Source organism: Nomascus leucogenys, chromosome 13, assembly GCF_006542625.1.
Source record: "Nomascus leucogenys isolate Asia chromosome 13, Asia_NLE_v1, whole genome shotgun sequence".
Classification (NCBI taxonomy): domain Eukaryota; kingdom Metazoa; phylum Chordata; class Mammalia; order Primates; family Hylobatidae; genus Nomascus; species Nomascus leucogenys.
The window spans coordinates 82759136-82776944 of record NC_044393.1 but is presented as its reverse complement, the minus strand read 5'-3'; the positions used below and the strand labels follow the sequence as shown (position 1 = coordinate 82776944).

Sequence of the window (17809 nt, the reverse complement as noted above, 5' to 3'; positions counted from 1 at the left end):
GGCACCCATGGAAATGCCTCTAATAATCCAAGTGTCTGTACTGCCCACATGCCACTTCACAGGGACAAGGACAAAGTATCCTGGGGTTCTCTTCACAGGGCTCCTAGGCACCGTGTCTGTCCGTTATCAAACAACTGGAAGCATCACTGAGACAGCTGTCCTCCCACCCTCCCTGGAGAATCTGGCTGGGCTGATGCTGTGTGACACTGGGTGTTGCCTCAGGGAAAGGCACGTCCTCTCTTCTACTCTGTGACCAAACAACAGTTTAGCAAAGGGAAGAGTTTTAAATGATATTTTTATGCTTCTTGTAATTGAATACTTAACCCACATGCATCTTTCACACATACACATATTTCTCCAAGCTCCTTCTTAGCATTTGTTTTGGATTCTCAGCTAAAATTTTTGAGAATTATTTCTTACTCTTTTTTCAGATTAGCCACCTACAATTAGCTGGGAATAAAATATTAAGGAAACATAGAAACACATTCAAGAATAAAATTCACCTTGTGCATGTAGAGGAAGACAAAAAAAGAATGAAGCTTGAGTATGGGGAATTATTAGAAAATAATTTGCAATCACTATAAGGCAGGAAAATACCAAAGATAGGAAAAAAAAAAAACCATCTCCTTGTTCACTTTTTAAACTGCATAACTCTCTCTGAGAATATTAAACAAACTAATTGATATGGTTTAAATAATTTGCATTTTCATAAAATAATTTTTTTAATGAAAAAAAGGAGAGCAACATAATCACCAAAAAAAAAAAAAAAAAAAAAAGAAGCAGGTGTGTTAACTCTAGAAAAAAAAATTTGCAGGTTAATAGCTTGAATGGTCTTAGCCTCATGACTTATTCACTTATATATAATTATATCTTGACAAGGTCAAAGAGAGAACAGGTAAAGCTGGAGTTCTTACTTAGCCTCACAGTGACTTAAAGGACAAGAGGCACAGTAACATGTACAAAATGGCTGGTGATGAGGTTGGGAGTGATCTGACAGGCAATGGACAGACTGCCCAGATATGTCATTTTGCTGGTAGCATATGGCCTTGACATGGCCTAGATTGTAGTCAACGAGTTATGAGTTTTAATGCATCTTTGCTACTGAAACTGCAAATTATCACATTTAATAAGCCAGTATTATTGGTTCACAGACTCACTCTGTAGTGTACTGCTGTCTTTTTTTTTTCCTTTTAAATTCAGTACACTAAACATGTTCAAGTTGCTCTGTATGGCATATAGCGTGATACTTCAGAGAAATAAATACTGAAAGGTTTTCTGATGGAAATGAGGCTAATGATATGGTCAGACAACACATAAAAGTAAACATATTTTTGTCACTCTCTATTTCTCATCTCCTCATTCTGACTCTGCGGGTACTTACGACTCTCAAAACTTACTCACTGTATCCATCCATCCATCCTTCCATCCATCCTTCCATCCATCCTTCCATCCATCCATCCATCCATCCATCCATCCATCCATCCATCCATCCATCCAACATGCATTCATTCAGTAAGTTATTCACTGAGCACCTTCCTGCTGTCTGGCATTATAATACGTGTTTGGAACTTACCTTCTAGTGGGAAAAGACAGAAAATATACAAGTTAGCAAAATTAATTAATAATTAGAGTTGTGATAAGTGTTAGGAAGAAAAAACCAAAGTGTTAAAATCCTGATTAACTGGGGAGATCTATCTGGGATCTTCACACAAAAAAAAGTATTCCATTCAGATGATTCAAATAAAGAAACATGAATGAAGAAATAACTTACAGAGGTATGGGCAGGGTTGAAAGCAGCCAACAAGGGATACTGAGGCATCCAGAGGCTTGTAACAGCAGAAAGCTGAAATCAAGAGGCAAGGAGAAGAAATGACATTGCCAGAGTCCAGTGAGAGCTGGAGCTATGGAGGATGTGTCACCTGGCAGGATCTCCTGTTATGGAGGGAGCCACCCACAGCCAGGGCCATGATCCAAAGTGAAGAGGAAGGGGAGAAGAAATCACCCACCCTCTTTCTCCTCCCACTTTCCAGTCTTCCACTTGTGCTGCCTATTGGCAGAACCTGATCAGAAGCTACCTGGCAAGGGGGCCTCCATGACACAGTCCACAGACACAGTCCATAGGGTTTGGCCTCAGTATTGATAATGGATGGGGGTGGTGGTAAGGAAAAATGGGAGAATGGAGAATAACCAGGAAAGGGGACCTAATTAGGCAGGACAGTCAGGAAAAGCCTTCCAGTGGATGTGACATTTGAAGTGACACCCAGAGAGGAGAAGACCCCAGCCATGCAAAGAGCTGGAAGAGATATCCAGCAGAAGGAAAAGCAAGCAGGTTCCTCTGGCATTCCCCCTTCTCTGCACCCAACACTCAGTACAGATACCTCACCAGGCGCATGGCTAACAGAGACCCAGACCATCCAAATGAACACCTTCCTATTCTATTTTATCAATACCATAAAAGAGCTTGCTCATAAAAAAGAATGCTCATAACTAGGACACTTCTCTAAGAAAGGTCCAGCACTTCTGTAAATTCTAACATACAAAGAAAAATCAAGGGAAACATATGTAAAGGCAGGTAAGGGCAGGCAACTAGAACAAGTATAACTCCCTTCCATATCTACAACTTCTCTTTGAAAAGCTCAAGCCTTCCACACATTGAATAGTCTCATATTGTACAATTGAGGTAAAAGTGTGAGACTGTGCCCATCCTACTCTTAAATGAAGAAACACAATAAGGATTCAATTCCAACGTAATAATAGTTAATGTATGCCTATAATTTAAACTCCCACTAATTTTCTTTTAGTTTTATATTTACCTCCAAGTTACCAGCTAAAATGTATATAAAATATATGCCTCAAGCCTATTAATCAAAAATATCTACTGACAGACTATTTTATTTTTTTCTGATGCTAAGAAACCTTTTTTTTATATAAAGTAAAATTTTCAGTACTAACAAGATCATCATGTGAATTCAGTGATTTGACTTTTAAAGGCCAGTTTACTGGTTCAAATTCCCTGTGAGGTAGCCAAGTCATTGAAAGGTAAGTCTGCCCCCAAAAGGTATAGAGGGTTTCCTGCTGGTAATTGAAGTTGGGCATCATAACTTCCTTCCTGTTAATCCTTCATACTCAGGGATGCATTCACCAACGGAAAAATAGTTCCTTTCAAGGACAAATTCTAGGCATAATAATGAGGAACTGCCTGCACATTAATGAGATCCACCACCTCTCATATCCAAAGCTAACCATTTTTTTTTTTAATTTTTCTTAAAGATCTTAAGGAACTTCCACTATCCAACTACATTAAATCTAAATTTCCCTAGTGCCTATTTATTTTCTTTTGTTTTGTCCCTGATGAATATGGAAACAGATGGTAATTCTTCTTTTTTAAATTTATGACGCTTGCCAAGTCAATGAAAATTGCTGATAAAAATAATAAGTTCAAAGTGTATTATTACCTGCAGGAGAGGCCGCTGCACTCCCAGCACCTTCATGGTGTCTGCGTTGGCCAGAATCTTCAAAGGGTCAGATGTTTTAGTGACTCCTTCAATCTCCTTGTTGATCTCAGCCAAGACTTGATTGAGAAAGATGTTTTTGATGTACACGGTGAGAAACTCTCGAAGAGGACATTGTTTGGCTGGGCCAAGACCCAGGGCATGCTCAATCTCCTGAATAAATCTGGAAGACAAACAGTAAGAAGGTTATTAAATTTATGAGGAAAATGTTATATAAATATGACATGAGGACATGAGTATATCTAGTGTTGGCTATTTCCGTGAAGAGGGCAGGTCATCAATAATACTCATCTCTATATAATTTTTAATCTTTTAAAAATATAAATTATTCCACTAATTGAATAGAAATAGGATGAAACAGAAAACATGACTTCTAAAAATGGGGGGGAAACGAGAAGACAAAAACTATTTTTAATTCCAGAAGGAGATAAGACTACAAGAAACAATGGGAAAACGTGAAAAACAAAAAACACAAATTATTGTGCAAATTAAAAAGCACATCCCCGAAGAGTACATATTTCCCACTGAAACCTTTACATCAGAGTTTGTACCCATATAGTATGGATACAAACTCTGATGTAAAGGTTTCAGTGGGAAATACATGACCCGTACCGGGCCATGAACCAGTACGGGTCTGTGGCCTGTTAGAAACCACACCGCAGAGCAGGTGGTGAGCGGCCAGCTGGGCGAGCATTACCACCTGAGCTCCGCCTCCTGTCAGATCAGCAATCACATTAGATTGTCATAGAAGCATGAGCCCTACCGTGAGCTGTGCATGTCAGGGATCTAGGTTGCATGTTCCTTATGAGAGTCTAATGTCTGACCTGTGGTGGAACAGTTGCATTCCGAAACCATCTTTCCCCCAACCCTTGTTGGTGGAAACATTGTCTTCCACGAAGCCAGTGCTTGTGCCAAAAAAGGTTGGGGACTACTGCTTTACATGTATAGATATAAATGTCAAAAAGAGAGAAACAGAGAGAGAATGAAGGATACTCTAAAATTCATGATGATATGTGAGTTCAGAGGTTAAGAAAGGGAATGGGATGGGAGTTGGAGGACAAAGGAGAACTTCAACCTTACTTGTAATGATCTATTTCCTTTATTAAAAACCCTTAAAGAATACATAACAGAATGTTAATGATTGTCAAGTCTCAGAGATGAGTATATAGATATTTATCAAAATTCTTATTTTAATAACAAAATAAATTTGTCATTAAAATTCTTTTTAATTTTCTATACAGGCAGCCCTGCTTTGTGTGGTTTAATATGAACAAATTGAAGTTACTACTGTTTTTTAGTTAAATAACATTAGTCCATCAATTACATAGTTTAAATACCTCAATACCACAGTATAGTCACCACAGTACATTAAATTTAAGTAACTAAAGTATAAACTTTGTTGTTAGCTCCTCTGAAATCCCTGTGTAAATAACTGATGGGTGTTCATCATGATTAGTGACCAATCACATCCCTTCTTCCAATGTCTATTAGCAACTAGTCACTGTGCATTTGTTATTCACTTCATGTACAGGCAGCAAAGCATGCAGCTGTGGTACCTCCCCGTCCCCCACTGATAAATCCATGTGGCATTTTATAAAAATGGATAATTGAAAGAGGGAATTGGCCAACAAAGATAAAAGTATGGCAAAGTGATAACACTGGAAGTGAAATTTGAATTGAATGTAAACGGAGTTACAGGAGAAAGAGCTGACCCTGGGAATGTTGACACTGCTGCCATTGGAGAGGCATAGCCAGACTGAAGGCCAGCACCAATGAGGAAGGTGGTTGTGACCAAAGGGATGCAGAGGATGAAGAGAGATGAGATGCCAGAGGAAGTGATGTTGGCAACAAATTTCACACTTAAAAAAACTCTTGGAGATATTTCACGAAACAGAAAAAATAAAGGATAAAATGCTGGCAACCAAGCCAAACTCAGAAGTATGATAGTTCACTGAGGCCCAGAAAAGATGCTTGCTGTATATTGCAAAGCATACAAGACAGCGGCAAGCACTGCTATACTACTCTTGATAAGATTTTAACAAAAAATAAAACATTTTAATTGTCAATGTTTCTAATGTTACAGTGTACTAAATACATATCAGTTTTCTTATTTTTCATTTTTGTATATATTTATAAATGCCAGGAATAGGGTTTTTTTTTTTTTTTTTTTTGAAGCAGAGTCTTATTCTGTCACCCAGGATGGAGTACAGTGGTACGATCTCGGCTCACCTCCATCTCCTGGGTTCAAGCGATTCTCCTGCCTCAGCCTCCCTAGTATCTGGGATTACAGGTATGCACCACCACACCCAGCCAATTTTTTTCTATTTTTAGTAGAGATGGAGTTTCGCCATGTTGGCCAGGCTGGTCTTGAACTGCTAGCCTCATATGATCTGCCCGCTTCGGCCTCCCAAAAGTTTTTAATGTTTTGACAAAAAATTTTAAAGTCATGAAACAATTGTGACTATCCTCATTGATTAAGATTGCTTTGCATGGTTTCAGCTTGCATGGTCATTTTTACAGTTCCACAATGCTATGGAAAGCAAGAGCTGTATTGTACTTCAATTTCTTCTCAAAAAAGGGGAGAAGAAAATAAATGAAAACATAAAATGAATAACCAACTGGGAAGATATATTTGCAATTTATATCACAGATGATGGCCAGAACTCAACAAGAAAAAACAAATAACTAAGTAAAAAAAATGATCAAAACACATGAAAAGACTATTTACAGTCAATACAATGACCATTAAACATTAGAATAAATTATTCATTCATAAGAAAAATGCAAAATAAACTATACTGAGATACCAATTTTTACAACAATGCAATTGGCCAAGTTCCAAAAGTTTGAAAACACACTCTGTTGCTATAAGTGTGAAGAAACAGGGGTTCTCATATATTATTGATATGAGTGAAAAATGGCACAACCCTTATGGAAGGCAGGTTGGCACTATTATTCAAAAATCCAGATGCATTTCTTTATGGCCCAGAAATCTGACTCCTGGGAAATTCTTCTGAGAGCTATATCTAAATATGGATGTGATGATCTACATACAGAGTATATAGATTATTACAACATTGTTTTTAGGCAAAAGACTGGGAACCACCTAAAAGTTCATCAATTAGGGAATAATTAAATAAACTGTGGGGTATTTACATTTTGGAATACTGTACAGCTCTCTCTACCCCCAAATGTGGAAACTTTTGATGTACTAATATGAAAAGACCTCCAGGACATATTGTTACAAAGAAAAAAAGCAAGCTCAGATCAATCTACGGTTAGCAGTATTTACTACACTAACCTCTATATAACAATTATATATCCATTTGTTTATTTTAGCATAAAGACATCCTGGGAAGTCTCAAAAAAACGACTAAGTACCCATAGAAGGCAGGGGTGGGGGTCAGGTCTGGGAGAGGAGTAGAAATTAGACTTTTGAATTATAACTTTTAATAATCATTTGATTGTTAAAAACTGTTAATGTATTAGCTACTCAAATAACATTAAATTAGAAAATTTAAAAATTGCCTACACATATCAAAGACTATATTTAATAAACTGCTGTCTAATTAGGACACATTTAAAGTGTGATGTATAAATAGTTCCTTAAGTTTAGCTGTTTAACCTAATAAAGAGTTTTCTTTACTTACTAAATCAATACACTGCAGTTAATCTTACATACTACCAGTTAAATGCTCTATTAACCCCTGGGGTGTATGTGTGGTGGGAAGATGAAGATGGTGTATATATAGGATTATCACATTGAAAAAAGTAGCTTTCCTTCAAAGAAAGATGAAATTGAGAAGGCACAAGAAAGAGCATCGAGGCTTCTAAACTGATGTTATCAATGTGAAAGAAAAATAAAATAAGACCAAAACCAAAATATAATGGATCTTTAAAGAGAGGGTGAGTGAAAGAAGGCAGGGAAAGATGAAGAAATAAAAGTAGATGGTTAAGCATGGCCACAATTTGAAGATCTCCAAATACTACATCCTGCTGCGATGACCCCTTCTGTTCTCATCTAACCCTCAAAAAGATGCTCTACCCAGGTGCATCCTAGTCTGCTTGGTTGCCTTCCAAAAGAAAACCACTGTTATTAATTTGCTAATGAGTAAATACACCAAAACTCTTTTTATTGTTTTTTAATATTATGAGAATTAATCACCAGAATCTCTACTTTCTTCAAAGGGACTTTGGAAAAGAGTTTTCTGAGTATAATTCCGACATTTTCAAAGTATTTAACATTTATTAGAACAAAACTTTTACTAGTCAATCTGCTCCTAAACAGATGGGCAGAAGACTCTAAATTAGCCTCATTTTCTTTCTTTCTAGTCCCATATTTGCCTTTCATGTCCCTAAAATATGAATTGTGCTGAGCAGCACAGATAGAGGGGCCCCTATCACTTTTGGCTGAGTGATTTCTTTCAAATTCAAATCATTTTTTCCCTAAAGCATACACATCCATCTCACATGACACATACAGGTTGATGTTGTCAGCCATAACTGGAGGGGACTCATTCAACATGTTTCCAAATCTGCTTTCAGAGCTGCAAGAGACCTCCCTGTACAGAAGCACAAAACATGTGGGTGAGAATGAAAGAAAAATTAAGGCTGTTTCGCCAGTCCTTTCTTTACCTTAGTGAAAAATGGGTAGAATGGGGTCTAAGGGATGGGGGAGGGGAGGAGATGTTGGTCAAAGGATACAAAATTTCCAGGAGGGGTAAATTCAAGAGATCAAGAGATCTAATACACAACATGGTGACTATAGTTAGTAACAATGTGTGACTACTAGAAATCACTAAGAGAGCAGAGTTTATGTGTTCTCATCACAAAAAATAAATATGTGAAGTAATACATGTTACTTAGCTCAATGTAGCCATCCCACAACGTATATATATTTCAAAACATGTATATCATAAATGCATATAATTTCTCTTTTTCAATTAAAAATAAATAGAAATGAAAAATGAAAAAAAGTAGTGACATTAAATGGGCAACCTACCCTTCATGGGCAGGAAGGACACAGAAAATGAGCCTTCCTAGCCATCAGGAGATGAACCTCACTCACTGTCACTCTGCAGAGGGGAGTGACTTAGAGAAGGAGAGTGGTTAAGAGAGGAACACTTACAGTAGGGCTTCCAGAGATTGGACCTGGAATGCGCAGTCTTGAGCAGGTTACTTAGCCTCTCTTAGCTTTACTTGTGTCTTCTGTAAACTGGCTACAATAACACTATCTACCTCACAAGATTGTTTGATGGTTTAATGAGGAAATAAAAATTAAGCACTCAAAACAGAGACTGGCACACAGTAACTGCTTAGTAAATGCTGCTGCTGTGGTTTTTAGAATTACTATCTCACATAAACCCTGATGAGGCTGGAGATTAGAGGAAAGTGTGAAATATTGTATGATTTTTTTTTTCACTTTGCTCCCTTATTTTCATATCTAATCATCCCTAGTTGACAATTCAGACCATTAGGTTAATACTTGGAATATTTCACTAATAAATGGATGTAGGAATGAGCAAAAAACCCCACGAGGCCAGGCGCAAAGTGTAAATTGCTAACTGCTGAATCCTTCGTGCCTAGTAGTGCTACTCTATGGCTGGCACACAGAAGACTTGTAGGAAATGTTTATTGGATAAAATATTGGATAAAATAATTAAGAGGTCCTTTGATCATAACCCATAGTTCCCGAAACTAGGACATAATCTATCTGGCATGTAATGCCCTTCTCCTAAGAGTTTGGACTACAGATTTCAATACAAAATTTTTAAAAAATCATCCCATACCTCCACCATTAGAATGTAAACCAGTAATTCTTATTGACAGAGGATTCTCTCATTCTTTTATTTTATTTTATTTTATTTTTTATTTTTTTATTATACTTTAAGTTTTAGGGTACATGTGCACAATGTGCAGGTTTGTTACATATGTATCCATGTGCCATGTTGTTTTGCTGCACCCATTAACTCCTCATTTAGCATTAGGTATATCTCCTAATGCTGTCCCTCTCCCCTCCCCCCACCCCACAACAGTCCCTGGAGTGTGATGTTCCCCTTCCTGTGTCCATGAGTTCTCATTGTTCATTTCTCACCTATGAGTGAGAACATGCGGTGTTTGGTTTTTTGTCCTTGTGATAGTTTACTGAGAATGATGGTTTCCAGCTTCATCCATGTCCCTACAAAGGACATGAACTCATCATTTTTTATGGCTGCATAGTATTCCATGGTGTATATGTGCCACATTTTCTTAATCCAGTCTATCGTTGTTGGACATTTGGGTTGGTTCCAACTCTTTGCTATTGTGAATAGTGCCGCAATAAACATACGTGTGCATGTGTCTTTATAGCAGCATGATTTATAGTCCTTTGGGTATATACCCAGTAATGGGATGGCTGGGTCAAATGGTATTTCTAGTTCTAGATCCCTGAGGAATCGCCACACTGACTTCCACAATGGTTGAACTAGTTTACAGTCCCACCAACAGTGTAAAAGTGTTCCTATTTCTCCACATCCTCTCCAGCACCTGTTGTTTCCTGACTTTTTAATGATGGCCATTCTAACTGGTGTGAGATGGTATCTCACTGTGGTTTTGATTTGCATTTCTCTGATGGCCAGTGATGATGAGCATTTTTTCATATGTTTTTTGACTGCATAAATGTCTTCTTTTGAGAAGTGTCTGTTCATTTCCTTTGCCCACTTTTTGATGGGGTTGTTTGTTTTTTTCTTGTAAATTTGTTTGAGTTCATTGTAGATTTTGGATATCAGCCCTTTGTCAGATGAGTAGATTGCAAAAATTTTCTCCCATTCTGTAGGTTGTCTGTTCACTCTGATGGTAGTTTCTTTTGCTGTGCAGAAGCTCTTTAGTTTAATTGGATCCCATTTGTCAATTGTGGCTTTTGTTGCCATTGCTTTTGGTGTTTTAGACACGAAGTCCTTGCCCATGCCTATGTCCTAAATGGTATTGCCTAGGTTTTCTTGTAGGATTTTAATGGTTTTAGGTCTAACATTTAAGTCTTTAATCCATCTTGAATTAATTTTTGTATAAGGTGTAAGGAAGGGATCCAGTTTCAGCTTTCTACATATGGCTAGCCAGTTTTCCCAGCACCATTTATTAAATAGGGAATCCTTTCCCCATTTCTTGTTTTTGTCAGGTTTGTCAAAGATCAGATAGTTGTAGATACGTGGCATTATTTCTGAGGGCTCTGCTCTGTTCCATTGATCTATGTCTCTGTTGTGGTACCAGTACCATGCTGATTTGGTTACTGTAGCCTTGTAGTATAGTTTGAAGTCAGGTAGCGTGATGCCTCCAGCTTTGTTCTTTTGGCTTAGGATTGACTTGGTGAGGCGGGCTCTTTTTTGGTTCCATATGAACTTTAAAGCAGTTTTTTCCAATTCTGTGAAGAAAGTCATTGGTAGCTTGATGGGGATGGCATTGAATCTATAAATTACCTTGGGCGGTATGGCCATTTTCACGATATTGATTCTTCCAACCCATGAACATGGAATGTTCTTCCATTTGTTTGTATCCTCTTTTATTTCATTGAGCAGTGGTTTGTAGTTCTCCTTGAAGAGGTCTTTCACATCCCTTGTAAGTTGGATTCCTAGGTATTTTATTCTCTTTGTAGCAATTGTGAATGGGAGTTCACTCATGACTTGGCTCTCTGTTTGTCTGTGATTGGTGTACAAGAATGCTTGTGATTTTTGTACATTGATTTTGTATCCTGAGACTTTGCTGAAGTTGCTAATCAGCTTAAGGAGATTTTGGGCTGAGACAATGGGGTTTTCTAGATATACAATCATGTCACCTGCAAACAGGGACAATTTGACTTCCTCTTTTCCTAATTGAATACCCTTTATTTCCTTCTCCTGCCTGATTGCCCTGGCCAGAACTTCCAGCACTATGTTGAATAGGAGTGGTGAGAGAGGGCATCCCTGTCTTGTGCCAGTTTTCAAAGGGAATGCTTCCAGTTTTTGCCCATTCAGTATGATATTGGCTGTGGGATTGTCATAGATAGCTCTTATTATTTTCAGATACATCCCATCAATATCTAATTTATTGAGAGTTTTTAGCATGAAGGGTTGTTGAATTTTGTCAAAGGCCTTTTTTGCATCTATTGAGATAATCATGTGGTTTTTGTCTTTGGTTCTGTTTATATGCTGGATTACATTTATTGATTTGCGTATGTTGAACCAGCCTTGCATCCCAGGGAGGAAGCCCACTTGATCATGGTGGATAAGCTTTTTGATGTGCTGCTGGATTCAGTTTGCCAGTATTTTATTGAGGATTTTTGCATCAATGTTCATCAAGGATATTGGTCTGAAATTCTCTTTTTTGGTTATGTCTCTAGCAGGCTTTGGTATCAGACGATGCTGGCATCATAAAATGTGTTAGGGAGGATTCCCTCTTTTTCTATTGATTGGAATAGTTTCAGAAGGAATGGAACCAGTTCCTCCTTGTACCTCTGGTAGAATTCGGCTGTGAATCCATCAGGTCCTGGACTCTTTTTGGTTGGTAAGCTATTGATTATTGCCACAATTTCAGAGCCTGTTATTGGTCTATTCAGAGATTCAACTTCTTCCTGGTTTAGTCTTGGGAGGGTGTATTTGTCGAGGAATTTATCCATTTCTTCTAGATTTTCTAGTTTATTTGCGTAGAGGTGTTTGTAGTATTCTCTGATGGTAGATTGTATTTCTGTGGGATCGGTGGTGATGTCCCCTTTTTCATTTTTTATTGCATCTATTTGATTCTTCTCTCTTTTCTTCTTTATTAGTCTTGCTAGCGGTCTATCAATTTTGTTGATCTTTTCAAAAAACCAGCTCCTGGATTCATTAATTTTTTGAAGGGTTTTTTGTGTCTCTATTTCCTTCAGTTCTGCTCTGATTTTGGTTATTTCTTACCTGCTGCTAACTTTTGAATGTGTTTGCTCTTGCTTTTCTAGTTCTTTTAATTGTGATGTTAGGGTGTCAATTTTGGATCTTTCCTGCTTTCTCTTGTGGGCATTTAGTGCTATAAATTTCCCTCCACACACTGCTTTGAATGTGTCCCAGAGATTCTGGTATGTTGTGTCTTTGTTCTCGTTGGTTTCAAAGAACATCTTTATTTCTGCCTTCATTTCATTATGTACCCAATAGTCATTCAGGAGCAGGTTGTTCAGTTTCCATGTAGTTGAGCGGTTTTGAGTGAGTTTCTTAATCCTGAGTTCTAGTTTGATTGCACTGTGGTCTGAGAGACAGTTTGTTATACTTTCTGTTCTTTTACATTTGCTGAGGAGAGCTTTACTGCCAACTATGTGGTCAATTTTGGAATAGGTGTGGTGTGGTGCTGAAAAAAATGTATATTCTGTTGATTTGGGGTGGAGAGTTCTGTAGATGTCTATTACATCCGCTTGGTGCCGAGCTGAGTTCAATTCCTGGATATCCTTGTTAACTTTCTGTCTCATTGATCTGTCTAATGTTGACAGTGGGGTGTTAAAATCTCCCACTATTATTGTGTGGGATTTTAAGTCCCTTTGTAGGTCACTCAGGACTTGCTTTATGAATCTGGGTGCTCCTGTATTGGGTGCATATATATTTAGGATAGTTAGCTCTTCTTGTTGAATTGATCCCTTTACCATTATGTAATGGCCTTCTTTGTCTCTTTTGATCTTTGTTGGTTTAAAGTCTACTACATCAGAGACTAGGATTGCAACCCCTGTCTTTTTTTGTTTTCCATTTGCTTGATAGATCTTCCTCCATCCCTTTATTTTGAGTCTATGTGTGTCTCTGCACGTGAGATGGGTTTCCTGAATACAGCACACTGATGGGTCTTGACTCCTTATCCAATTTGCCAGTCTGTGTCTTTTAATTGGAGCATTTAGCCCATTTACATTTAAAGTTAATATTGTTATGTGTGCATTTGATCCTGTCATTATGACGTTAGCTGGTTATTTTGCTCATTAGTTGATGCAGTTTCTTCCTAGCCTCAAAGGTCTTTACAATTTGGCATGTTTTTGCAGGGGCTGGTACCGGTTGTTCCTTTCCATGTTTAGTGCTTCCTTCAGGAGCTCTTTTAGGGCAGGCCTGGTGGTGACAAAATCACTCAGTGTTTGCTTGTCTGTAAAGTATTTTATTTCTCCTTCACTTATGAAGCTTAGTTTGGCTGGATATGAAATTCTGGGTTGAAAATTCTTTTCTTTAAGAATGTTGAATATTGGCCCCCACTCTCTTCTGGCTTGTAGAGTTTCTGCTGAGGGATCAGCTGTTAGTCTGATGGGCTTCCCTTTGTGGGTAACCGGACCTTTCTCTCTGGCTGCTCTTAACATTTTTTCCTTTATTTCAACTTTGGTGAATCTGACAATTATGTGTGTTGGAGTTGCTCTTCTCGAGGAGTATCTTTGTGGCGTTCTCTGTATTTCCTGAATCTGAATGTTGGCCTGTCTTGCTAGATTGGGGAAGTTCTCCTGGATAATATCTTGCAGAGTGTTTTCCAGCTTGGTTCCATTCTCCCAGTCATTTTCAGGTACACCAATCAGACGTAGCTTTGGTCTTTTCACATAGTCCCAAATTTCTTGGAGGCTTTGTTCATTCCTTTTTATTCTTTTTTCTCTAAACTTCCCTTCTTGCTTCATTTCATTCATTTCATCTTCCGTCGCTGATACCCTTTCTTCCAGTTGATCACATCAGCTACCGAGGCTTCTGCAATCTTCGCATAGTTCTTGATACTTGGCTTTCAGCTCCATCAGCTCCTTTAAGCCCTTCTCTCCATTGGTTATTCTAGTTATCTATTCATCTAATTTTTTTTCAAAGTTTTTAACTTCTTTGCTATTGTTTTGAATTTCCTCCCATACCTTGGGGTAGTTTGATCATTTGAAGCCTTCTTCTCTCTACTCGTCAAAGTCTTTCTCTGTCCAGCTTTGTTCCGTTGCTGGTGAGGAACTGTGTTCCTTTGGAGGAGGAGAGGTGCTCTGCTTTTTAGAGTTTCCAGTTTTTCTGCTCTGTTTTTTCCCCATCTTTGTGGCTTTATCTACTTTTGGTCTTTGATGATGGTGATGTACAGATGGGTTTTTGGTGTGGATGTCCTTTCTGTTTGTTAGTTTTCCTTCTACCAGACAGGACCCTCAGCTGCAGGTCTGTTGGAGTTTGCTAGAGGTCCACTCCAGACCCTGTTTGGCTGGGTGTCAGCAGCGGTGGCTGCAGGACAGCGGATTTTCGTGAGACCACAAATTCAGCTGTCTGATAGTTCCTCTGGAAGTTTTGTCTCAGAGGAGTACCTGGCCGAGTGAGGTGTCAGTCTGTCCCTACTGGGGGGTGCCTCCCAGTTAGGCTGCTCAGGGTTCAGGGACCCACTTTAGGAGGCAGTCTGTCCGTTCTCAGATCTCCAGCTGCGTGCTGGGAGAACCACTACTCTCTTCAAAGCTGTCAGTCAGACAGGGACATTTAAGTCTGCAGAGGTTCCTGCTGAATTTTGTTTGTCTGTGCCCTGCCCCCAGAGGTGGAGCCTACAGAGGCAGGCAGGCCTCCCTGAGCTATGGTGGGCTCCACCCAGTTGGAGCTTCCTGACTGCTTTGTTTACCTAAGCAAGCCTGGGCAATGGCGGGCACCCCTCCCCCAGCCTCGCTGTGGCCTTGCAGTTTGATCTCAGACTGCTGTGCTAGCAATCAGTGAGACTCTGTGGGCATAGGACCCTCTGAGCCAGGTGCGGGACACAATCTCCTGGTGTGCCGTTTTCCAGGCCCATTGGAAAAGCGCAGTATTAGGGTGGGACTGACCCCATTTTCCAGGTGCCGTCTGTTACCCCTTTCTTTGACTAGGAAAGGGAACTCCCTTACCCCTTGCACTTCCCGAGTGAGGCAATGCCTCGCCCTGCTTCGGCTCGTGTAGGGTGCACTGCATCGGCTGTCCTGCACCCACTGTTTGGCACTCCCTAGTGAGATGAACCCGGTACCTTAAACGGAGATGCAGAAATCACCCGTCTTCTGTGTTGCTCAGGCTGGGAGCTGTAGACCGAAGCTGTTCCTATTCGGCCATCTTCGGATTCTCTCATTCTTATCCACATCCCACACTGTTTTATATTTTGTGCAATATGGCTGTTCACACTACTTTGTATTCTGTTCTTTCACAGAGTATTACAGACTCATTCTATCAAGCTAATGAACACAGTTTTATTAACCAAACAGCTACTAGGGAACATCTTCATTTTGCTTCTGTTGAATTGTTTCCACAAATTAAAATATTGCAAGCAGCTCTTCAACATTTTTGGTGAGTCTTTATTCTATTTTCCCGAATTTACCACAGTGTACTGGATGGATCCTTTCACCTAGTAAGTGTTTAAAAATGATCTGTTGAATGGGAGACAGGAGTGAGAGTCAAGGGTATAGAAGAGAATAATCAAAAAGCCCAATTTTCCCAACAATGCTCCTCATTAGCTCTATGGAAGTATGAAAACATTGAATTTTTAACAGTGAAAAGAATCTCATTAGAAAAGAAAATACTTCACTTCAAAGTTAAGTTAGAACACAGATGGAGCCCTGTCAAAAGAGTATTATTTAATCTCGTGAAGTACTTTTACACCAGGGGTTTCCTATCCCCTGCAAATGATGAGCAGGCAAACACAACATACAGGTATATCTGTGTATATGGAAAAAGAGACTATGAGAGTAAAGAAAAGGGTATACATAATGCTGTATGGGGAGCATCTCATCACAGGATTTTGAGGACCCTTATTCAGATCAGCCTCCTAAACTTAAGGTTGTAAAGTAGGAGAAACAAAAAAACAAATAATGCGAGTATGCAACTGACTCTCATTGCTTTCAAATGTTTAAAGCATGGATCTGGCCAGGCACGGTGGCTCACACCTGTAATCCCAGCACTTTGGGAGGCCAAGGCGGGCAGATCACGAGGTCAGGAGATCGAGACCATCCTGGCTAACATAGTGAAATCTCGTCTCCACTAAAAACACAAAAAATTAGCTGCAGGGCATGGTGGCAGGTGCCTATAGTCCCAGCTACTCAGGAAACAAGCAGGAGAATTGCTTGAACCTGGGAGGCAGAGGTTGCAGTGAGCCAAGATCGTGCCACTGCACTCCAGCCTGGGCGACACAGCAAGACTCCATCTAAAAAATAATAAAATAAAATAAAATAAAATAAAATAAATAAAATAAAATAAATAAGTATGGTTCTTGTCGTCTAAATTCTAATATTTATAAATATTTAATTGAAGCTTTCCTTTTCAGATTCTCAACTAAAGGCCCTCTAAATGCATGTACATATGCAATACCTGTGTTGTTGAATTTACGTTCTTGCAGCAAGTTATGTGTCCTTTGGAATGCACACATGAGCACACACTACGAACATTTCACCCAATATTTTCAAGATTTTAATCTTGATTTGATTGCTATCGAGGGAAATTATAAACTAATTAAAATTTCACTCAAGCATCCCTCACTTAGCCCAGCCTTATCACAAATTCTGTTTCACTGTAGAGCTCCATTTCTTCCATTTCATCTCAGCCAAGAATTGTGGCTGCTACCAGCTGGAAATATCCTTTAACAGAGAGGTCCTATATCGTATTGTAGAAGCTGCAATGACAGCAGCGATGTTTTATTTATTTGAATAAAAATAATTGCTTATTAAATAAGTTTTCCTTACATTCATATCCTAAAAAGCTTTTAAAATTCGACGGCCAACATCACTAATAATGGGACAAAATGGACATCATGTGCCTTCTGATATGATATAAAGAAGAACACAGTATTGTTTTCTGTTAGTCTTGCTAAAAATGCACAACTTGAGTCTAATCATGAGAGCACATCATTTTTCATGAAACCAAAATACAAAATCAAAGGTACAAATTTCAGAATATTCAAATTCAGGATTCTGGTTTTAGAGCACAAGTAATTCATGCATGACTCTGTCACAAACACTGAATCACTGCTTATTGCTAATTATGTTTTTTAATGTATACATTTATATATACTCTGTATCATATACAACATAAACTTTTCACTTTGCTATTTCCTGACTTTGCTATATATCATTACATATAATTTGGTAGTTTAGGATGAATAACGTACACATTAATATAGATATTTGGGAGGTCTGGGAATTTTTCTGCTGATTCCATGTATCACAACCAATAGAAACGTGTGATTTATCCTTTACGACTTCTGCATTTTCCAGGATCTCTCAACATATCATTTCCTCTTACATGTTTTCTAATCTAGTCTTGACTCTGCAGAGATGTACCATCCTTACTAAGAAGCTCTGAATCTGTCCTACTAATAATTTTGAAGACTAAAAAAATGAATCTGAATTCTTT

At 38.7% G+C, this 17809-nt stretch overlaps 1 protein-coding gene across 2 annotated transcripts in view; it reads right to left on the bottom strand.

The window, feature by feature from the left end:
- Positions 1-17809, bottom strand: part of EXOC4 (exocyst complex component 4) — an 821125-nt gene that overhangs the window by 238812 nt on the left and 564504 nt on the right. For both annotated transcript variants that reach the window (XM_003261356.1, XM_030825691.1), the window contains one exon: positions 3456-3675. In XM_003261356.1, the coding sequence (XP_003261404.1) occupies positions 3456-3675 (220 nt within the window). The remainder of the gene's footprint in view (positions 1-3455; positions 3676-17809) is intronic.